Source organism: Salvelinus namaycush, chromosome 41, assembly GCF_016432855.1.
Source record: "Salvelinus namaycush isolate Seneca chromosome 41, SaNama_1.0, whole genome shotgun sequence".
Lineage (NCBI taxonomy): Eukaryota > Metazoa > Chordata > Actinopteri > Salmoniformes > Salmonidae > Salvelinus > Salvelinus namaycush.
Genome location: NC_052347.1, coordinates 14533627 through 14556110, shown reverse-complemented (window position 1 = coordinate 14556110; position 22484 = coordinate 14533627). Strand labels below are relative to the sequence as shown.

At 45.7% G+C, this 22484-nt stretch overlaps 3 protein-coding genes across 5 annotated transcripts; 2 read left to right on the top strand and 1 right to left on the bottom strand.

Moving 5' to 3' along the window:
• The first annotated feature begins 298 nt into the window (after nucleotides 1–298).
• On the top strand, nucleotides 299–13556 carry LOC120034541 (histone-arginine methyltransferase CARM1). Of its 2 annotated transcripts, none has more exons than XM_038981139.1 (16): nucleotides 299–498; nucleotides 2931–3053; nucleotides 3411–3517; nucleotides 3657–3761; nucleotides 3926–4036; nucleotides 4433–4610; nucleotides 4814–4904; nucleotides 5099–5180; nucleotides 6012–6097; nucleotides 6743–6832; nucleotides 7160–7297; nucleotides 10493–10582; nucleotides 10696–10808; nucleotides 11245–11322; nucleotides 11448–11516; nucleotides 11901–13556. In XM_038981139.1, exons 1-16 carry the CDS (start codon nucleotides 357–359, stop codon nucleotides 12056–12058), a joined length of 1761 nt encoding a protein of 586 aa, XP_038837067.1. In that variant the 5' UTR covers nucleotides 299–356; the 3' UTR covers nucleotides 12059–13556. The 2 variants fall into 2 exon arrangements, with proteins under 2 accessions (XP_038837067.1, XP_038837066.1); XM_038981138.1 differs by having other exon boundaries at nucleotides 2928–3053.
• An 826-nt stretch (nucleotides 13557–14382) lies between these two features.
• Nucleotides 14383–18613, bottom strand: LOC120034542 (protein YIPF1-like). Of its 2 annotated transcripts, none has more exons than XM_038981141.1 (9): nucleotides 18305–18613; nucleotides 17909–17974; nucleotides 17590–17738; nucleotides 17378–17458; nucleotides 17135–17222; nucleotides 16820–16936; nucleotides 16582–16703; nucleotides 16092–16274; nucleotides 14383–15748 (listed from the first exon to the last, which is right to left on the bottom strand). In XM_038981141.1, the coding sequence occupies exons 2-9, from the start codon at nucleotides 17937–17939 to the stop codon at nucleotides 15659–15661; spliced, it is 861 nt and encodes a 286-aa protein (XP_038837069.1). In that variant the 5' UTR covers nucleotides 17940–17974; nucleotides 18305–18613; the 3' UTR covers nucleotides 14383–15658. The 2 variants fall into 2 exon arrangements, with proteins under 2 accessions (XP_038837069.1, XP_038837068.1); XM_038981140.1 differs by having other exon boundaries at nucleotides 16537–16703; nucleotides 18305–18611.
• A 200-nt stretch (nucleotides 18614–18813) lies between these two features.
• Nucleotides 18814–21251, top strand: LOC120034543 (mitochondrial import inner membrane translocase subunit Tim29-like). The gene is made up of 2 exons (XM_038981142.1): nucleotides 18814–19110; nucleotides 19610–21251. Exons 1-2 carry the CDS (start codon nucleotides 19002–19004, stop codon nucleotides 20377–20379), a joined length of 879 nt encoding a protein of 292 aa, XP_038837070.1. The 5' UTR covers nucleotides 18814–19001; the 3' UTR covers nucleotides 20380–21251.
• The last annotated feature ends 1233 nt before the right edge of the window (nucleotides 21252–22484 follow it).

The following is a 22484-nucleotide window of genomic DNA, read 5'->3' as shown; positions in this document are numbered from 1 at the left end:
TTTTGGTACTTGCTGCATGACATGTTACACAGCAGAACCAATAGTATTCACAGATTTAACAGACCAGGATATGAAACGCAGCCTGGCTGACAGTCTGACATTTTTATTTAATTCAAACGATTATTCAAGATCCCCTATTTCTCTCTTTGTCCAACTAACTAATACTGTCTATGCTGAAACAGTGTACAGCAGTGACAACAGAAGTCAGAGCAAAGTCTACTGTATTTGCACTAAGCAGTTTGCCTCTCGGCCACAGAGTGGCGGTAAAGCTGCGTGTATCCCGTTTCCTGTCGTGAGTGCGGGTCCAACGCTGGATGTGAGCGCCACAGTGAGCTGTCTCTTCCCACAGATCGAAGATGGCGGTGTCGGTGTTTCCCGGCGTGCGGCTCCTCTCTATCGGAGACGCAAACGGAGAAATACAGCGTCACTCCGAGCAGCAGCCTCTACGACTGGAGGTGAAAGCCACACAGGACGCGGCCCTGATCAACCTCTCCAACGGTGAGTGGACTTGAGACAGCTCTTCCATACCCCGGTTCGGCCTGGGCTCCTTGTTAACTGACGTTACCCTGGCTAATTAGCCAGAGCTAAATGCTAAAAAGCTAGCTAGCTAACCGATGCGAGTGGTCTTGCACATGTGTGCGGGTGGGGGTTCCACTTCAAAACCGACTGGTTCCACCTATAGAATCCAACGCAATGGGGACTGTTGTTTTCGCTTATCGCTATTAGCTAGCTAGGCAACATAACTTAGTTAGCTAATGTTACTTCTCCAGCACCACGACAGCGCACACTGTTGGTAGCTAACTATAGGTGGTTAGCTTTAGCAAGCTTACTGCGCTCATTTTGTGGCTTGTGGACCACGTTTTTTCTTACCTATCTATTTGTCTTGAGGAATATTCTTTAAAGTATTAATTTAAAGCGAAGTAGTCCGTTTTAGCTCACACGAGACGTTTCCTGGACCGCAAGCTAAGTGTGACCAAGCACATTAGATACCTATCTACCCTGGTTTACTAATATCAACTTGCTAACAATTTAGCGCCAGATTGCATTTCAATGATGCACTATCCTGTCCGGCAGCTGAGCACGCTAGCCAGCTCGCTACACATTGACGCAGATAGCCAAACGCTAATTGACATGTTAACGTGCTCTTTCATTTTTGCCCCAATAAGCTATCAGTCATACTACGCAATGGTTTGCCCTTAATGCCACATAGTTTCTAACAGTTAAAACCAACTGCGTCATATGAGCATTGCCCTCTGTATTAGCTAGTTAGATAGTTATGATAAAGCAAGATAACATTTGACCCTTTGAGATGGGTATCTTAAAAGTGTGTTTTGTTTTGGAACGTCGTCGTCTTTGCGCACAGATCATGCTAGTAGCGGTGTAAACAAGCAAGCTAACCCCGGTGACTCGCGCGTGCTACTTTATGGTTATCTAATCTACTGTAGATGCCTAGCTGAGTGAATAAATATCGATAAACGAAATCGGTTTTTTTTTTAAACAGGCTAAATATGAGTCCTTGTGTTTCGATGAGCTAAACCAGGCTCGTATTAGTTATTCATCTTTGTTCTCCCCTGAACAATAGCCAGCTAGTCCCCCACCTCCCTTCTCCCCTGACGTTCACTTGTGTGCTCGCGCTGAGCGCTTGCAGCTTTTGTTACACTGTGGGGCACAGATGGGATGTCCCTTTCAAGAAGCCGTGATGTCCCTAGTTTTGATACAGTCAAGCTTGGGCTGTGGGGAAAGTGGAAATGTGTGTGTGGCAGGGTGTTTTTCAAGGTGTCCTATCAAAGTTTTATGAAGTGTGTGATTGCCTGGTCCGGTCCATAGGCCCAACAGCCGTTTCCTCTTCCAACATTCCCATGATGATGGAAGATAAACGTTTCCACACCAGGCAGGAATGAACTCCCGATTGAATTGCTACATAGAGCAGCACGAATGAGTCTAAAGTAATCTGACCAGTTTTATGTTTTCCACTTGGAAAAATAACCTCAGTGTCTTGCCACACAATCATTTTATTTCTGCTTTATTATAGACGCAAAAGCACCTCAATCAAACACAGCACACTAGTAATGTCTGTCTATCCTGCTGGAATGGGTGTATTTACATCTTGTCCATGAGGGGCAATGCCTTGGCCCAGCAAAAATATCACAGTTTTGCTCTTCACTTTGACAAGTGTCTATTATGACCTGACATTACCCTGTTAGAACATTGACATGGCTATCATCTGGTTGTTACATATCTGTAACATGTCTATAGTGACAGTCCTTGTCCCCCATCTGTCATTGTCATTTACCATAATGTTCAGCTGTAGGCCTTGGAGACAGGCCAGGTCGAGTGGAGGGAGATGGTTGTAGCCTACATATTTTAAAGCATGCACACTATCTCTCAGCCCTTGCATCGAACACACACTTGTTAAGCAACACACACACTCCCGCTCTCATATTCATCCCAGGTTAACCCGGTGTCAGTAGCTAGTTTGGTCTGTTAGTAAAACATGCTGCATCTGGCTAATCTAAGTAACAGCGCTAGTCTTAATCCCATCACAACTGCTGGATTAAACCACAGATTATCTCACTGCCATGCGGGCACAGCACTAGACCTACCCTGCCAATATATTGCTTTCACATATCCAGTCTTTAAAACTATGTCGTCTTAATCATCCAGGAGTGTGTGTGAAATAGCTTCAACAGAAGAAATTACTCACTTTCCCTCGGCTAAAGGAGGTTAAAAATAGCTCTTTGCTTGCTGCTATGGTTGAGATGCTTTAATGCTAATTGAGTCAATAAAGTGCTGTGTGAGATCAGGCCAGTTCTGTTAGCATGTTGTTCTTCATGTTGTGTGACCTACTCCTGTGCCACGCTTATTCCATGAATGACTTGTTGTAGGCGTGTTGCCGGGCCCTAACTAATGTATGACTCCTCTCACAGCAGAGGAGACATGCGTGTTCAAGTGTTCGGTCTCCCGGGACACAGAGTGCAGTCGCGTGGGGAAACAGTCGTTCATCATCACGCTGGGCTGCAACAGCGTCCTGCTACAGTTCACCTCACCTGCAGGTAGCTAACCCCCGGCAACCACCGCCGCTCTGTCTCAGAGAATGCTGTCATTGTCTGTCTGTCTGTTTTTTCCATCTGTCTTTGACTGCCTGCCAGTAGGCTATATCTATCTTTGTCATTGACCCTCTGTCTCCTGTGTGTCTGTGTCTTTGACTTCCTGTCCTAGTGCACATGTTCCTGTCCTTATAAAGAGATTCTTATTGTTTCTCATGCTTGTCTTGCCTCTGTCATCCTTGTGAACTGTTATAATTGGTTATTACCGTTCGTTTGATTTCTCCCCATTATGACTGGCTTAAGACCATTTATAACTTGTGTCTGATTTGTCCTGCTTATAACCTGTTATGACGATCTCCTCAGAGTTCTCATCGTTCTATAACCTCCTGAAGAACTGCCGCGGCCACAGTGGAGAGCAGTCGGTCTTCAGCGACAGGACAGAGGAATCATCCGCAGTACAGTACTTCCAGGTGCACACGCAGAATCTGCCATGCATTGCAATAAATCATTTATTCCAACCTTTATTAGCTCAGTGACAATATTAAAACACCTCATGAAAAATAAGCTGTTCTGTCACTTTATTTTCCTCTCTCTCCTTCACTCCTCCAGTTCTATGGCTACCTCTCCCAGCAGCAGAACATGATGCAGGACTACGTCAGGACAGGAACCTATCAGAGGGCCATCCTCCAGAACCACACTGACTTCAAGGACAAGGTACTGATGCACTGTCCTGGGACTTAAATGTAGCTAGTTCTGAATTGAGTCCTTTGCTGTATTTGAAACTAAACTGTTGTTTAATTGGTTTGGGCAGTAGACACTGCTGGATTTCATTGATGTCTTTATCAGGGAAGAATTAGAATCCATTCCCCTCTCTCTAGGTGGTGTTGGATGTGGGCTGTGGTTCAGGGATTCTGTCGTTCTTTGCTGCTCAGGCTGGGGCCAGGAAGGTCTACGCTGTGGAGGCCAGCACCATGGCCCAGCACGCAGAGGTAACAGACACACTAAACTATGTCGAAATTAAGTGACCTATATATTTTCAATTAACTGCACTTTTTATGGCCCGCAAATTGGTTTTGACAAATTAATCAAAGCCCTCGAGCTGAAAAGTTTGCCACCCCTGCTCTAACCCTATCCTCTTCTTGACATGCTATGTAGCCATAAGTCTGGCAGATGTATCAGTCTCACTCTAACAAACACTAACCCTCCACTTGGTGCCCTCCGCTAGGTCCGGGTGAACTCTAACCCTCTGGTGTCCCCTCCACTAGGTCCTGGTGAACACTAATCCTCTGGTGTCCCCTCCACTAGGTCCTGGTGAACAATAATCCTCTGGTGTCCCCTCCACTAGGTCCTGGTGAACACTAATCCTCTGGTGTCCCCTCCACTAGGTCCTGGTGAACACTAACCGTCTGGGGGACCGTGTGGTGGTGATCCCTGGTAAAGTAGAGGAGGTTACGCTGCCTGAGCAGGTGGACATCATCATCTCAGAGCCCATGGGCTACATGCTCTTCAACGAGAGGATGCTGGAGAGCTACCTCCACGCCAAGAAGTTCCTCAAGCCTAGTGGTGAGACGGAGGGAAGGTTGGAGGGAGAGCATAGAAAGGGGTAGAGTGGGAGGGAAGGAGAAAGGGGGAAAATGTCTGAAGATTATTCTGAAGCCCAAGCAGTAAATAATATTAAAGTCTACATTTTAAAACTGAGAGACATATTCATCATGACTAGCCACTGGTGATTGTACCATCATTAACTGACTTCATGTGTGTCACAGGTAAAATGTTCCCCACCATCGGTGACGTGCACCTGGCCCCCTTCACAGACGAACAGCTCTACATGGAGCAGTTCACCAAGGCCAACTTCTGGTGAGTAGGAGGGGAGGGAGGAGAGAAACGGGGAGAGTAGTAGGAAGGATGGGGTTGGAGGGACGGAGGGGGAAATGGCAAGAGAAAAAGCTCTGGGAGTAGAAGCAGTGAATGTACAGAGATTTCAGTCACTTTTCATTGGGCTGCTGTAGTTGATGGGATTGAGATGATGATAATGATTCTCCCTCATTCAGGTACCAGCCTTCCTTCCATGGTGTGGACCTCTCAGCCCTGCGAGGAGCAGCGGTGGATGAGTACTTTCGCCAGCCCATTGTGGTACGTAGAATTCTCAGTTGTATGTCAGACTCTTGAACACCTATCTTCTGACATTGCCTGCCCCGCCCACCATGTCGGTTAAAGCGATATACCCCCCCCCCCCTAAGATGATTGGGGTGCAGGGGACGGTTAACTAGGAAATGTATATGGGAAGGGGGTTTAAGGCCTGAAATAGTCAGGGGGTATGTGGGGACAAGAGCTGTTTGTGTAAAATTGGGTTGCGTAGTACGGACTGGTCTGTGTGTTTGTTTATGTCTAAGGGTGGTACATGAGATGTGTGTTTATGGGCAAATGCTGATGCATGATAGGAGGTTGACTATATGGGAGTGTGTGTTTGTGGTAGAAGATACCACCGTCACACTGTGTGTGTTATGACGGCTGGGATAAATAAGTTAGATGCGGTCTGAGTTTAGGATCCCAATGTTTTCCCCCAGTCTAACACCACAGAACCAACAGTGAGGTTTCAACAGTACTATCACTGCTCATAATGGGTATTCATTGAATTAATCTCATCCCTTTTATCACACACAGCGACACACACCGACAACGACACACACACATCATTTTCCAGCGTTAGTCAGCTGGGTAGGCCTTTGCACCATGCCTGCTCCTCTGTTACTCTGCTGGGAGAGCCGGGCCCGGGCCGGAGTGCCTGGTTCTGGGTACAGCCTCTGTTCTAGATCATTAAATTAAGGCCTAGACTGTCTCTGTACCCACTCTAGCCAATGCTGCCGTAAAACATTTCTACCTCACTGGGACTTACCTGGATACTCTTGCTTCCCTCTTCCCCGTCTCTCTCCTTCCTCCTTTTTCCTTCCCTCCCCCTCTCAGGACACATTTGATATCCGTATCTTGATGGCCAAGTCTGTCAAATACACAGTCAACTTCCTGGAGGCCAAAGAGGAGGATTTGTACAGGTCTGTGTGACGTCTGTCTGTTATTCCCTCATATATTTATTATTGAATTGTTATTCATAGATTGAGTTGAGAATTGAGATGCGTAGATACATGTTACTGAATGTGGGGATGTCCTACTTCTATAATATGAGGCTACTTCCGATTTTGAATTTCCTACATCAGCAAAAATACTACATAATTCCTTCTAGTGTGTAAAAATAACCTTAAAGCAGCAATCAGCAGTAGAAACGATAACAGGGCGAATTCCCCACCCTTCTTTATGTAAAAAGCGGAGGGGTGGGGCTAGAGAAATGTAACCACTCTCAAATTCATAGACTGAGCTATGGATGCAAGGACTGACCATCCATGATATCAAATTATAGTTTTAACCATGTTTTGATGATATATATATATATATTGTTTACATTTACTTTGTTTACAAAAATTGGAGTAAAACAAACTTATATTTTGGGTTCTGATGGGGTACGACAGTTGAACTAAGCTCATGAGGCATTTATAAGTTATATTTTTCAAAACTTAATGGGTATATATCATTAATTCAAAAGTTCAAAAAATGGATGTAGCAACAGCAGATTGCTCCGTTAACTAGAATAACATTTATCCCACTCTTTTCTCTCTTCCCTTCTCTCTCGCTCTCTCTTTCAGGATAGAGATTCCCTTTAAGTTCCATATGATGCACTCAGGGCTGGTGCACGGCCTGGCTTTCTGGTTCGACGTAGCGTTCATGGGATCAATGTAAGTTGGGCTGAAGTGTGTGTGGTCAGGAGTAACCTGACCTATATGGATCCTGACTACAGCTACACCGTCACTTTCCTTTTTCTTTCATCACTTTTTTTTTCTTTTCTTTTTTCTCACAGACATTGTAATAAACACAAAGACAGAAAGCGGATGCAACTTAAAAGCAAAACAATATAGTACAATACATTCACTATAGAAACATTTCACAATAAGTTGTAAATGGCTGTTCCTACTGAATATCTGACCATGCTTGTACTGTAGTAGGATAATGCTGACTGAACCTTAAAGTATCCTGACCTCTAACCCCTCTCCCTCTCTCTGCAGGGTGACAGTGTGGCTCTCTACAGCCCCCACAGAGCCCCTGACCCACTGGTACCAGGTCCGCTGTCTGCTCCAGTCACCCCTGTTCACCAAGGCAGGAGACACACTTTCCGGCACAGCACTGCTCATCGCCAACAAGAGGTGAGGGACTGTAGAGGGATCTACTGGGGGTCTGTTGGGGATGGGAGGCTTTGGTGTTAGTGTGTTGCCATTCACCTCTAGGCCCAGGCCTGTGTTATATTATGACAGTTCTGAATGAATGTGTGTGTAGGCGATATACAGTGAGCTCCAAGGGTATTGGGACAGCGACAATTATAAAGAACATTGCCTCAAACAATGAATATGGGGATAAAGTGCAGACTGTCAGCTTTAATTTGAGGGTATTTTCATCCGTATCGGGTGAACCATTTAGAAATTGTTTCCAATTATTTTGTGCCCAATTGAAATTAATGGTAAATAATGAATTGTCATATTTGAGTCACTTTTATTGTAAATAACAATAGAATGTTTCTAAATACTGTGGATGCTACCATGATTACATATAATCCTGAATGAATCGTAAATAATGATGAGTGAGGAGGTTAGTGTAACCTCATGCTAACCTCTCACCACCACAATAACAGGGGAGGTTAGCATTTGGTGGGGTGGGGGGTCGTGGATGATATTTGTGCGTCTGCAACCTCATGTATCAATACAACAAAATGTCTCACTGCCTCAATACATTTGGAGCTCACTGCCTCAATACTTTTGGAGCTACCCAGTGCCTTTGGAAAGTATTCAGATCCCTTGACTTTTCATACATTTTGTTAGGTTATAGCCTTACTCTAAAATGTATTAAATTTAAAAAATCCTCAGCAATTTACACACACCAGCCCATAATGACAAAGCGAAAACAAGTTTGTAGAAATGTTTGCAAATTTATTTAAAAAAAATACAAACAAACTTACCTTATTTACGTAAGTATTCAGACCCTTTGCTATGAGACTCGAAATTGAGCTCAGATTTATCCTGTTTCCATTGATCATCCTTGAGCTGTTACTACAACTTGATTGGCGTCCACCTGTGGTAAATTCAATTGATTGGACATGATTTGGAATGGCTCACCTGTCTATATAAGTCCCACAGTTGACAGTGCATGTCAAAGCAAAAACCAAGCCATGAGGTTGAAGGAATTGTCCGGGAAGCTCCGAGACAGGATTGTGTTGAGGCACAGATCTGGAGAAGGGTACCAAAACATTTCTGCACCATTGAAGGTCCCCAAGAACACAGTGGCCTCCATCATTCTTAAATGGAAGAAGTTTGGAACCACCAAGACTCTTACTGGAGCTGGCCTCCCGGCCAAGCTGAGCAGTCGGGGGAGAAGGGCCTTGGTCAGGGAGGTGACCAAGAACCTGAAGGTCACTCTGACAGAGCTACAGAGTTCATCTGTAGAGATGAGATAATCTTCCAGAAAAACAACCATCTCTGCAGCACTCCACCAATCAGGCCTTAATGGTTGTGGCCAGATGGAAGCCACTCATTAAAATGCACATGACAGCCTGCTTGGAGTTTGCCAAAAGGTACCTAAAGGACTCTCAGACCATGAGAAACAAAATTCTCTGGTCTGATGAAACCAAGATTGAACTCTTTGGCCCGAATGCCAAGTGTCGCATCTGGAGGAAACCTGGCACCATCCCTACGGTGAAGCATGGTGGTGGCAGCATCATGTTGTGGGGATGTTTTTCAGCTGCAGGGACTGGGAGACTAGTCCGGATCGAGGCAAAGATGAACAAAGCAAAGTTCAGAGAGATCCTTGATGAAAACCAGCTCTAGAGCACTCAGACTGCGGTGAAGGTTCACCTTCCAACCGGACAACAACTAAGCACACAGCCAAGACAACGCAGGCGTGGCTTCGGGACAAGTCTCTGAATGTCCTTGAGTGGCCCAGCCAGAGTCTGGACTTTAACCCGATCAAACATGTCTGGAGAGACCAGAAAATCAGATCAAATTGTATTTGTCACATGCGCCGAATTCAACAGGTGTAGACCATACTGTTCAGGAGTCTTATGGCTTCGGGGTAGAGAAGCTGTTTAGAAGCCTCTTGGACCTAGACTTGGCGCTTCGGTTCCGATTGCCGTGCGGTAGCAGCGAGAACAGTCTATGACTAGGGTGGCTGGAGTCTTTGACAATTTTTAGGGCCTTCCTCTGACACCGCCTGGTATAGAGATCCTGGATGGCATAAAGCTTGGCACCAGTGATGTACCGGGCCGTACGCACTACCCTCTGTAGTGTCTTGCGGTCGGAGGCCAAGCAGTTGCCATACCAGGCAGTGATGCAACCCGTCAGGATGCTCTCGATGGTGCAGCGGGCAGCTTGTAGAACCTTTTGAGGATCTGAGGACCCATGACAAATCTTTTCAGCTTCTTGAGGGGGAATAGGTTTTGTCATGCCCTCTTCACGACTTCCTTGGTGTGCTTTTGGACCATGTTAGTTTGTTGGTGATGTGGATGCCAAGGAACTTAAAGCTCTCAACCTGCTCCACTACAGCCCCGTTGATGAGAATGGAGGCGTGCTCAGTCCTCCTTTTCCTGTAGTCCACAATCATCTCCTTTGTCTTGATCACATTGAGGGAGAGGTTGTTCTCCTTGCACCGCACGGTCAAGTCTCTGACCTTATATGCTGTCTCAACGTTGTCGGTGATCAGGCCTACCGCTGTTGTCATCGGCAAACTTAAATATGGTGTTGGAGTCGTGCCTGGCCGTGCAATCATGAGTAAACAGGGAGTACAGGAGGGGACTGAGCATGCACCCCTGAGGGGCCCCCATGTTGAGGATCAGCGTGGCAGATGTGTTGTTACCTGCCCTTACCACTTGGGGCGGCCCGTAAGGAAGTCCGGGATCCAGTTGCAGAGAGAAGTGTTTAGTCCCAGGGTCCTTGTAGCCAAGCTTGTAGCATCATACCAAAGAAGACTTTAGGCTATAATTGCTGCCAAAGGTGCTTCAACAAAGTACTTAGTAAAGGATTTGAATACTTGTGTAAATGTCATATTTCAGTTTTTTAAATAATATAAATCAGGAAAAATGTCTACAAACTTGTTTTTGCTTTGTCATTATGAGATATTGTGTTTAGATTGAGGGATTAAAAAAGAAAAATCTATGTAACAAAATGTGGAAACCGTCAAGGGGTCTGAATACCTCCCGAAAGCACTCTATATATGTGTATTACAGATGTGTGCTTGCTGAATCTGTGCTGCTCTGTCTGTCTGTGTTAATCTATCCACCTCCCTTCTCACCTCCTCCCATAACAACCCCCGGCTCTCCTCCCATACCAATCCCCGGCTCTCTTCCCTCCTCACAGACAAAGCTACGACATCAGTATTGTCGCCCAAGTGGACCAGACAGGCTCCAAGTCCAGCAACCTCCTGGACTTGAAGAACCCCTTTTTCAGGTGAGTTGGTCTGTTCCGCTGCCCTCGGCCTGTGCCATTCAGGATAACGAGGGGGGGAAGGGGAGCTCCCTCTCATGGCGTGTATGTTGTTGTGTATGTGTGTGTTTTTGTAGGTACACAGGCAGCACACCCACCCCCCCTCCTGGGTCGCACTACACCTCCCCCTCTGAGACCATGTGGAACACTGGGGGGGCCTACAGCATGAGCCAGGGCATGGCTGTGTCAGGTAAATACACACACATAGAGGACACCGGTAGAGGAGACACACACAGAGGACATACCCACACACACTGCACAGGGCAGAACCCACACACACACACTGCATGAGGCAGAACAATGCTGTGTCAGGTAAACACACAGACGATACACACACAATCTGACCCATGATAGCATCATCAGGCAAAAGCATCCATACAACATCATGACCAAATGTCTTACTAAACTGTAGGGATATCACAGAATAGATCAGGCTAACAGAGCAGCTGATAGACAGGGGATGCATGCTCTCTCTGAGGGGGAAACGGTGTGAGAGAGAGAAAGGATGCTTATGCTTCTGTGCTTTTCTCCCATTTCGCTCCCTTTCTCTTCCCATCTCTCTCGTTCTCTCCTCCCCATCTCACTCTCTTCCCCGTCTCATCCTTTCATCTCTCTCTCTCTCTCAGGGATGCCTACAGCCTATGACCTCAGTACGGTCATGGGCAGCGGCTCGACGGTGTCCCACAACAACCTCATCCCCCTCGGTAGGATACTACGGACTGATGGACTGACTGACAGACAAGCACAGACAGTGTGACTGACTGTGTGTGTTTGCACGTTTGTGTGTGCGTTAATACAGTCTCACTATTTCCTCTGTTCCCGCCCTCAGTGAACACAGGGATAGTGAATCACACCCACTCCAGGATGGGCTCCATCATGAGCACCGGAATCGTCCAGGGTATGTCTCCTTATACACTATACAAGGGTTTCCTAAACCCGGTCCTTCCTAAACTCGGTCCTGCACATTTTGTTTTTTGCCCTAGCACTACACAGCTGATTTAAATATTGAACTCCTCATCAAGCTTTGATTATTTGAATCAGCTGTGTAGTGCTAGGGCAAAAACCAAAACGTGCACCTGGGGGGGGCCCAGGACCGAGTTTGGGAAACCCTGTACTAAACTACATCAAGTCAAGTTTCCTAAACGCCTATCATTTGTGTAAATGGAGGGGATGGATTCTGAAGTATGTGACATAGTTGGCCCACAACCAATCAAGGGAAGGTGATAACATTCTTTCCCTCTCTCTCCCTCCCATTTTCTCCCCCTCACCCCCATCTCTCCAGGAGCTTCTACTGGCCAATCAGGTCCTAGTAGCAGCAGCAGCTCTAACCAGCAGCAGCAGCATTATCCCGTCACCAACCAGTTCACCATGGGGGGACCCGCCATCTCCATGGCCTCTCCCATGGCCATCCCTAGCAACACCATGCATTATGGGAGTTAAGACCCCTTCACCTCCGAACCCCTGCATGACCTCTACTAGCCCCTCCCCCCGACCGGCCAGAACCAGAATACCAAAACCAGTGCTGTCGGGTTGTCCCTTCAGCACCTTCCTTTCTCCTTTACTGTCCATCTCTCTATCACTGGAGTTATTCTCTCATATCTGTCCCTCCCCGCTGCTCTCTCCATTTTGAGAGCTGTTCCCCGTCTCCCTCCCTCCCTCTCATCATCGTGCAGCAGCTGCTATGATATCACCAGTCCAGCCAGAGGGTGGCAGCACCTCTACGTTCAACTGACAGACTGATCAGCACAAATAATTGGCAGTTTTTCTGAATGGAGAGCTGAACTGAACTTTGTTTGACTGGACCTTTTCATGCTTTACAGACACATGTACACCTACACATACACATTCAACACAGAGACTTTTGTTGCAAAGAATAACTCTGCACGACTGTACAGCAGGTATCATCTCCTTTATCCGGGTTCCCTCCCTCTCCTCCCTTTTGGACATTTCGCCTCCCCTAGTGCCAGTGTGATGCCCCACCCTTCCCCCTCCTCCACCAAACACTCCCAACCCCATCCACTACAGCCAGTCGCTATCCCCCCTCCCCTTATCGCTGGATTGGATGTCCCCCACTACAGATATGCACTGAAAGGACAGGGGGCTTTCCTGTACAGTAGAACACTATGAACACCCCTCACTGACGCCATTTTGTTTTCATATCGAGGAACTTCTCCACCTGCCTGTAGAGCCTCTCTCCTTAAACGGCCCCATTCCAGAGCGATAGCTAGCTCCCCCCAAGGTGTTTGTCTGGTCATCCATGGTGGTAGTCTTTAGCCTAGGTCTACTGGGCTATCTCAAAAGACACCCTATTCCATATAGAGTGCTCTACTTTTGACTAGAGCCACATGGACAAATGAAGTGCACTGTATAGGGACTAGGGTGTCATTTGAGATGTAGCCTAGATGTCAGTGTGTAGGAAAACCCTGTAGAACGGGATCTTGAAGAACACCAACTCTGGAACTCTGTTAGAACCTCGCCAATGAGCTTCGAGGACACAGCAGCAGACCCGGCCCCCCACTCCCCAATCAGGATCAGTGAGCCGATGGTATTGGTGGAAGCAGGATGAACCCACAGAAAGACAGACTGACAGTATGGACCAAGGACACTGATGTCGGCCGTTGGAGCAGCTGTATCCGCGTTTACATTCTTCCCCGGTTTCCTTTCCTTCATTTTGAGACTGCCGTTCAGACTGAGGTGGGGAGTTCGGGATAGAGGGAGTCACCTCTTTCCCTATGATATCCAGACTCTTAACATATCTAAACCTCTCCTCCCTCCTTTCCCCGGGCAAGTTGATTGCCCAACCTTCAGACAAAGACTTAATGGACATGTATGCATTGCTTCCAGTCACAATTTGTGGACTGAGTTTAATTACATTTTTTTGATTTAGCAAGTTTTATGAAGAGAAAATGTCTTGCTAGTTTGTAGGGTTAACTTTTCAGTTGTCTTTGTTTTATTTCTTTCACAGAAAAGCAACAAACAAAAAAACAAGTATAAAAGGAGTCAATTAAATGTTGGTGGAGAAGTCCCCCAAAAAATATTTGGATCAGGTCTTATAATTAACTTTAGATATTACAGTTAGATTTTTAACACCAATGTTGTGATAGTTGCTAGCTTAGCATTCAAACACTACTTTTCTCTGGGACCTCAATTGATGGAAAGTGCATCAGGAAGACTATTGTGCCGTTTCCTGTTCGTTGTAAGAAATTGCCACAGATCTAGGATCAGATTTTCCTAACCAAAACCAGCAGTTAGGGACGACTTATGAAATCTGATTTTATAACGTCACCTTGAGGGTAAGTCAAATCTTGTGCCTTACACTATGAGCCTACATGGTCAGCAGACATTGACGTGCCCAATGAATATAGCTGTAAATGTATGTCCTCCAAGCCTACACACACAAAGCAACTACCTTTGGAGTGCTCGGCTGTCCCATAAATCTCAGGGATCATTGCTGGGCCTAGCAAGAATTCATGTTTTCTACGTACAGTAAGCAGAGCACTGACAGCTTGAGGGCTGGAACCAATGCTGCATACCTGGGTTCTCTCCACTTCCTCGGTTGAAATCAAGATGGTGGATATTTCGCAGCCTTCATCTCCAGCCCCTAGTTGTGCAGGCCTTTGGCCCAGCACCTACCAACTAATCTTAATTGAATCAGATGTGGTAGTGCTGGGCTGGAACAAAAGCCTGCCAAGACATAGCACTCCAGGACCGGAGTTAGAGACCCCTGCCCTCGGGCTTTAGTCAACACCAAGAAGACGACGCAATTCAGACTGAAACTACAGTTTATTCACACAAACCCAGAAGTCTGAACAAAGAGGAAAAAAATAAATACACTGACAAACCCTTTCCTTAATTTACAAGTCTATCTACAAAAAGAAAAGGTTGTGTGGATACATTAGTCAGCACAGTACTACACGTGTTCCAGGTCATAGGAGTGGTTTGAGTTCTAAAACAACCCTTTTCAATCTCACAGTTCAGAGGTGTACAATCTCACCCGCAGAGGGCTGGCGTGGGCCTTGGTTCCAGCCAAGCTGTAACATACCTGTTGATCCATCTCATCTGATTGTAGAATCAGGTGTTTTTGCTTGGCTGGAACAAAAGCATGCACCTTTATGGATAAGGTTGGCCACCCCTGTATTAGTACATCATTAAACATTCATACAGCATTTCCCATCAATAGGTGCATCTCAAGATCAGACTGCAGCTGAGGAGTTCAAGTCTATAAAGAATTCCTTGTCATGACAGAACTGAGCTGGTTAGAGCAGATCTCATATGCTTCCACCTTTCCTATGTTTTTAGTGCAGATAAAAGTAGAGATGAAGAAGTCTCCGACTATTGAGGTGCACCCAACTTCTCCATGATAAATATTGATTTATTACAATATACAAGTGCAGAATTTACAGCGGAATCATTTCTGCAGCATAAGCAAGACAGTTTCCCCCAATGCAATCCTCATAACCCATAATTTGCTTATACTCATAGGCCTCTATCCTTGTCTTCTCTTTGTAATAACATATGTAGTCAATTGCACCACACTTTTAATGGGCTGCTGGTCCAGTTAAGTCCATAATGTACTAGAGTAGGGCTCACACACCCAGAACCTCCAACAACGTTATGGGTACCTTTCTGACCACTTGTCGGTCCTCTGTATCATTATTGGTTCGAGCATCGGAGTATGCAGGCCCTACTTCGCTACGTCCCCTTCTCTGATCTGAAAGGACTGGATAATGTGTGACCCACTGAGCTGTAAACTCAAAACAACATCCACGCAGGTGTCGTAAACTCTGATTTCATCCAACTTTTCCCTCTCGACTCATATCGTCCTCACACAACAACAATGTAGTTAGTCAATGGCGAGATCGCCATCATCTGTTTGGCGGTTAGCCAGCTAGCTACTCTTCCAATGCTCACAGAGTAGGTAACAAAAGCCTAAACCTTTTATCTAGTCCTTTCAGATTCCCCAGTGGTCTCAAACATTGTGACTATGAGAAGAGGTCATTAAGTGTTGGGACACATCTCCCTCCCTCCGGTTCCTCTTGGTCAGTGGGTCTTGTTGGTCAATATTGCTGCTGTGTGGTTGGGTGCGAGTGTAGGAACTGGTGTACGAGTCGCTGTCTGGAAAAAATACATCTGAAAGATAGCATAGAGGGACAGGGGATGGGTATAAAGACTTAGAAACTTAACAAAGAACTATGAGGTTTATAGCTAGCCATAGACTGAAGTAGGGTGTTGGAGATGAGACATTTAACATTTCCCCTGAGGCGCATACAGCTGAGACGTTCCCATTTAGATTATGATTAGGGCCTGGTTCAAACATTTTTAAAGTCCATCCCTGGATAAGTGAAATGAGGACTCTACTTTCTATATTCATGTCAGACCATGATCACTGACCTTCTTCAAAGTACTTGAACAGGGCCTAGGAGGATGGGGCTAGGTAACTTTTACCCATAGCACTCTTATAGTGGGCTCTTACCTTGCAGCCAATTGATAGCAGCGCGTGGAGAACGACGATTGTTGCTACGGTGGCAAAAGCGGTCACCTTGGTGTCATCGCGGACGACGGGCCAGAAGGTGAGCACCAGGACCGACCCAGAGATTACCATGGCGACCAGGATGAGGAGCCATCGGAGCCATTCGAATGGTAAGATCCACAACACCTGAGAGGGAGGTGATTGGTTTGTTACTTGAGAATATAATGTTCTGCATTAATTGGTTCGGATTGGGTCCCAATCAGATAGAAATATACTATGAAGAACAGGGTCATTCAATAGGCACAAAAATGGAAGAAAACTATGAAACTGTAAAGTAGGTACCATCTGAACTTAATTTTCCATTGCAAAACATTTACCTAGGGGGATGAATATGTTTTGCTAGCTGAATACGACCCAGACATTCACTAGTGTGTGTCTGCTGACTCACTGAGGTGGGGATGTAGATGAAGAGGGAGTAGCCGTAGACACACACCGTCTCCAGGAAGGAGTAACCACTCTGCTGCCTCTCCTCCCTCTGCCTCCAGGTCAGGAAACCCCATACACCCAGGGGCACCAGCCAGGCATACAGGAAGATCACTACTGCAGCTATCGTCACTGAGGGAGTGAGGAAAAGCAAGCAACATCAACACTGCTATTTTTTAATGTTTATATAGCAAATCTCACATGAAGCCATTGAGAAGGAGCCAAGCTGTAACCCCCAGGTACCATACCTCTGTGGAACTGGGGTCTGTAGTGGTAATGGGGGCTCCTCAGAGAGTTCAGCAAGGTGGACAGGTTTCCACTGATGGCCAGAGAGAACACCAGCGTCACGCAGATCCAGAAGGGACCTGGACATACGGGAGACCAGGAGGTAAGGTTAGTCTGGGTAGAGGTGGTTCACATTACAACCTAAGATATGCAGAGTTTGGCAAACTGTCTTCCAGTTTTACGGCAATAAAAGTTAACATTCTAAGGTCCATTCTAATTCAGATCTAACTATCTAGGAACAATTGTATCTAAGCTATAATGGTGATGTGTCCCATTACCATATAAATCCGGACTCGACTGGAGGGTATGTTTGATGAAGTTCCGCCCTGGTAAAGGCATCACCGACCCCTTGACCCTGTCCAGCACCTGCATCCCATGACAGGAAGTCAGTCAACCAATGAACATTGTACAGCAACTAACACCACTACATTTACAGTTTCTATATGGCAGATGTTAAACAGCAACATATAGGCCAGTCTCATGAGTGCAGATTATTCTATGTTATTTCAAGCATATTGTACCTGCATTGTATCCACATTGAAGAATGACTGGTAGTACTCAAAGGTCCAGAAGCCGCTAGTTTGTTTCTCCCCTCTTAGGAGCTGTAAACAGTAATGTCAATCAGTTATCCCCATATTGCTTGGTTTTTGGCTGATTGTGCAAACGTCATTACAAAGGCAAAATTTCAGATTATCAATGTAGCGATATGATTGCACTCATTCATCATCCTGACCTCTGAACTCTCCTCCTGTCCCTCATCATCGGACATGTCCAGTTTGATGTCCCCAGTGGCACCGGCCGGGGCCGTTCTGCTGGAGCCAGACATACTGAGGGTGGAGGCCCCAGGGTCTGCTAACAGCAGGTCAGTGGCCTCATCAAACTCTAGAGGAGAAGAAGACAGAGGTGGTTAGAGTGAGGGAATGAGGAAGGGACAGAGAGGAGGTGCGGGACAGTGGCAGTGAGAGATGTAGAGACAAGGAGAGAGGGGAAGAGTGAAGAGGAGGTGAAAGGGGATAAACAGAGGAGGATGGGAGCCACTCCATGAGCCTCACCTTGGAACTTCAGATCATCTGGACTCGCCATGGTAACTCTGGAAAGATGACCACCTCATGCAAGACCTGGAAGGAGATGAGAAAATGTACTCTTAACTGTTGAGGCTGACATATGGCAACAGTCTGTGTTCTTCTCCCGGATAGGGTAGCCAAGTACATATGAACAAGATGTTCTCTTTGTTGGCTGCCTTCTAAAGCATACGTAACAGCATCATGTGTAGGCATGCGACATCGAATATACAGGTGCAATTTTTTAATCTGACAAATGATCGTTTGTGTTGACCTGTTTGGCAGGCTAGCAGTCTGTGTGTCATGTTTATGCCTATAGTTTACTGTAACTCTAGCTAGCTAGCTTCAGATTTAGTCATACGTTGGCCGTCGTGACCCGAGACTTACCTGTTTGTCACAGGAGGTTCTGTTGTGTTGTATCCGCAATGCGAGCCAGTCAGCTATGTTAGCAGTGCTGACACGACCGCCTCGCTAGCCTGACAGCTGTCGAGCGAGCACTGTTTTCTCGCTTTATATCTCAATATCAACTCACCTAACAACAGCAGCACATAGTTAAATATTTAAAAAAATGTGTACTGCGTTGGATGTCTGAATAAACTAGCTAGCTAATGGTGTTAATTTCAACTACGGTGCACTAAATTCACATTATCACTCGCCTGTTCCACGTCACCTTATGTACACAACGGATTCTGTGTTGGCTCAAGACGGATCATCATGTTCACGTGACCAGGTACAGACGGAAGATAATGCGGTGCGCCAAATGAGAGTGTTTTCTTTGTAATATGGGTGTTATCCGAATGTTTAAAAAAAATTAACATTTGTACTTACATGATATTTATTAGTTTATAGTGATATTACAGGGATTTAATGACATTCTTTTTAAGCAGAACTGGATATTGGATATTTGTTTTTTTTACGGGAAAAAATAACTTTTTAAATAACTTTTTACTGACATGCCATTTTGTCTCAATAAATTACATTTTTTCACATTGGAAATTAATGTATCAAGAAGACCGCTGTGTTTTTCCGGTCCGAGCCAGTCCGAATGTGAACTTCCGGAACGATCGGCTTCTGTCTGACGAACATGGCTGCCTCGTGGGTGCTCAGGAGATGGTGCTCCACCTCTGTAGCAGAAGCAGGAGCAGCACCCATCAATGGCACCCGATGGGAGAGGTTGAAAAATAGCAAATTGGGTAAGAAACCGATCTATCTCTTGGTTGCCGTGTTAGCCCACCACGCCTTTACGAACCTATGATCTTTCTTGCTTAACCGTCTTGCCAAAGTCATTCATGAGGTTATCAGATTATGTGACATTAGCTTCAAACAAACTGTATCACATTGTGGTTTTTACACTTGTTAGATTTGAAAATGTACTTCATACACGTCTATGTAAAGGTATTGTTAGCTTTTGATCCTTCACAGTTGCCCCTGCTTGCAATCACAGGGTGGAGGAAGGCACGTGACTGAGGTTATTGCGGTGACCTCTCTCTGAGACAGTTCCTGTCAGCTTGGAGATGCAATGCAATAGAATACAGTGTTGACACACAAAACATTATAATTGTGTGCATGCCTCACTACCATGTCTAGGGATATTGTGTCAGTCTGTTTTGCCTTTGTTTTAGTAAACCACCTATCTTATCTCGTGTGAATGCTGTCTGTCTTTTTCTCACAATTCTCTCCCCTCTCCATCAGGTGTGTGGTTTAGCGGCATGTCCAGAGACTACAAGGAGGCGTGTCGTGAGATTGTGGTGGGCGCGTGGGAGAGGCCAATCAAAGCTTCCATCTACCTGAGCCTTCTGGGTGGAGCCGGCACCTGCATCTACACAAACCCCGACGACGCCTCCTTCGAGACCACCGTCCTGGATACAGCCAATCAGCTCGGGCTCCTGACGCCGTGGATACGCAGTGGAACATCGGATGGGCACGTGCAGAAGCTGGCGAAGCTTCGTAACGAGGGAAGGTTACGTCACCTCAGCCTGGGAATGGTCTCACTCACCTACTTCGCCGATTACAACCCGGACGCCAGTCTTTACGAGGCCCAGTGCTCCAACCTCTCTATCCCCTGGAGGGAGCTCCACACGCGGGTACTGGACGTTGGCTTCGCGGGTCGCTGGTGGATCCTGGACCATAAGATGAAGGACTATGATGTGAACGACGAAGAGTTCAAGCACCTGCCGCCTGCTATGGCCGCCACAGGGCCCCCTGGTGTCCAGGGGGTGGAGAATAACGAGAGGCTGCACAAAGAGTCATGGATGCCTCTGAAGACGGAGGAGAATGAGGAGAAGGAAAAGGCATCGGCAGCTGTAGAGGAGGAGGGAGGCATTGTAGAACAAATAAAGATGGACAGTTTAGATCTTGTAGAAACAATTAAAATAAAGACAGGCATTGTAGCTCAACCACAGGAGCTACCTGACCCAGAACCACAGGAGCGGACACTGACAGAGACGGAGACACAGGAGTAGCAGACACAAGCTCAAGCAAAGGACTAATGTGTCATGGACCAATGGACTCACACTAGCAGGACAATGACTGCTGGACACATAATGAGATGGCTGAACAAGAATCTCTGAATGGACATATTTATTGGATGACAAGATGGTATGAGAGATGTGTAAAGTGTGTGAGTACCTTCTGCACTGTGTAATGTGTTATATAGTGCCCAAGCCTATTAACACTCTGGACTATAGCTACACATGACATGATGATAAAGCATCTCCTTTATAAAATAAATTACTGTTAACAGTTTACTAATGATACTTATTTGGTATATAGTGCTCTATACTGAGATATGATAATTGATGCCATGGTCAGCAACCTGTTAAAGAGATTCTCTAAACAGCCACTACAAACTTCAACTAACTTGATATTCTCTGGCACTTTTGAATTAGTTTTAGCCAGTAGTTCTGAAAGTACTCACTGAGTCCCCGGAAATTGCGTACTACGTCACATGTGCACCATGTCATTGCTCTGCTGTGTGCATCTTGTTAGCTGTCACTCAAATGGTGAGGGGCTGAAGCTCATTAGCTAGAACTAGAATTGTTTAGGGGCTGGCCCATGTGGGGGAAAATTTAGGAGAATGGCGAAGCACAGCTTCCAGAAAAACAGTTGCTTTCAAACTAGGGATTTCGTGGTTAATTGAGGTGAAACAGTAATTCTGCTCATAGATTATGCATGTATGAACTACACATTGACACATCCAGCCCAAAGCGGGAGGTTTAAAAAATACTTAAAGTCGCCAAAGTTCCGGTGCATGTCTTTAACAATACAATAAGCCTCCTCTAAATGGTTTGGATTTATCATTTATGAATTATTGTCAAATTAAAGTACTATTGTAAAGAAATTGAGTTTTGTGGTGATCATTTACTCTGAATACCTCCCCATGATTTGATCTTAGACAAAGCGGAGGCACTATCCAGGGAAGAATATACCAAGATGTTACATTTAAGTGGAACTGGTAGCCATTTTTGATTCCTCCAGTCCAGACTGTTTTTCAATACTTTCCTCCTCAGGACTATTGTCACAGTAGCATTAATTCTCAATGTGTGACTTCTTCCATAAGAAGTGAGTGTTTGTCTCCCTGAGGTAAGTCAATCAGTGTTTTTGCCGCCGCCTCTTCCTGGGATTACAGAAGCTGTGTATTGCTGTGATGCCCTTCAGGCAGATAGAATGGGCATCCTTTCTTCCTAACGTTTGAGAGTAATTATTCCGTTAATCGTATTGCCTTTGACCAACCTCCCTTATCATTGTGGAGCTTAACTCATTTTGTGGAAAAATCCTCTCCAGATTAATCTCTCTCATACCCTTCTATCTCTCTTTCACTCCATCTCTCTTCTCTCTCTGTTCATGTCTGGTCTTGACACTGATCCTGCTTTGGCTCCAGTTACTGATCGCCATTTGATCTTTAGGACAGGATCATTCATCCTGATCAGGGGCCATTCACACAAGGACAGGGAGCTATTGAGGTCTGCAACACGAGTCAAGGTGGACTAATAGTCTCTCACACAAACAACTAGACTCTCAAACATGCTCAAACAGAACTAGACTCTCAAATATGCTCAAACAGAACTAGACTCTCAAACATGCTCAAACAGAACTAGACTCTCAAACATGCTCAAACAGAACTAGACTCTCAAACATGCTCAAACAGAACTAGACTCTCAAACATGCTTAAACAGAACTAGACTCTCAAATATGCTCAAACAGAACTAGACTCTCAAACATGCTCAAACAGAACTAGACTCTCAAACAGAACTAGACTCTCAAACATGCTCAAACAGAACTAGACTCTCAAACAGAACTAGACTCTCAAACATGCTCAAACAGAACTAGACTCTCAAACATACTCAAACAGAACTAGACTCTCAAACATGCTCAAACAGAACTAGACTCTCAAACATGCTCAAACAGAACTAGACTCTCAAACATGCTCAAACAGAACTAGACTCTCAAACATGCTCAAACATGTCTAGACATATACACAGCCTACATCTCACTCAGCGCATCCCAGATGTGCATGATATCTCTGAACAGCTCAGCAACATTATTGTATCTGGATGATGGCTACTTG

Bases quoted from the DNA above. Each gene is read 5' to 3' on its own strand.
- LOC120034542 (XM_038981140.1), bottom strand. From the start codon at position 17,939: ATGGCGAGTCCAGATGATCTGAAGTTCCAAG. The intron at 17,223-17,377 runs GTACAATATGCT...CATGGGATGCAG, and splicing joins TCAATGTGGATACAATGCAG to GTGCTGGACAGGGTCAAGGG. The intron at 15,749-16,091 runs GTAAGAGCCCAC...GCTATCTTTCAG, and splicing joins TGCTATCAATTGGCTGCAAG to ATGTATTTTTTCCAGACAGC.
- LOC120034543 (XM_038981142.1), top strand. From the start codon at position 19,002: ATGGCTGCCTCGTGGGTGCTCAGGAGATGGTGCTCCACCTCTGTAGCA. The intron at 19,111-19,609 runs GTAAGAAACCGA...CCTCTCCATCAG, and splicing joins GTTGAAAAATAGCAAATTGG to GTGTGTGGTTTAGCGGCATG.
- LOC120034541 (XM_038981138.1), top strand. From the start codon at position 357: ATGGCGGTGTCGGTGTTTCCCGGCGTGCGGCTCCTCTCTATCGGAGAC. The intron at 3,518-3,656 runs GTGCACACGCAG...TCACTCCTCCAG, and splicing joins CCGCAGTACAGTACTTCCAG to TTCTATGGCTACCTCTCCCA. The intron at 6,098-6,742 runs GTCTGTGTGACG...TCTCTCTTTCAG, and splicing joins AAAGAGGAGGATTTGTACAG to GATAGAGATTCCCTTTAAGT.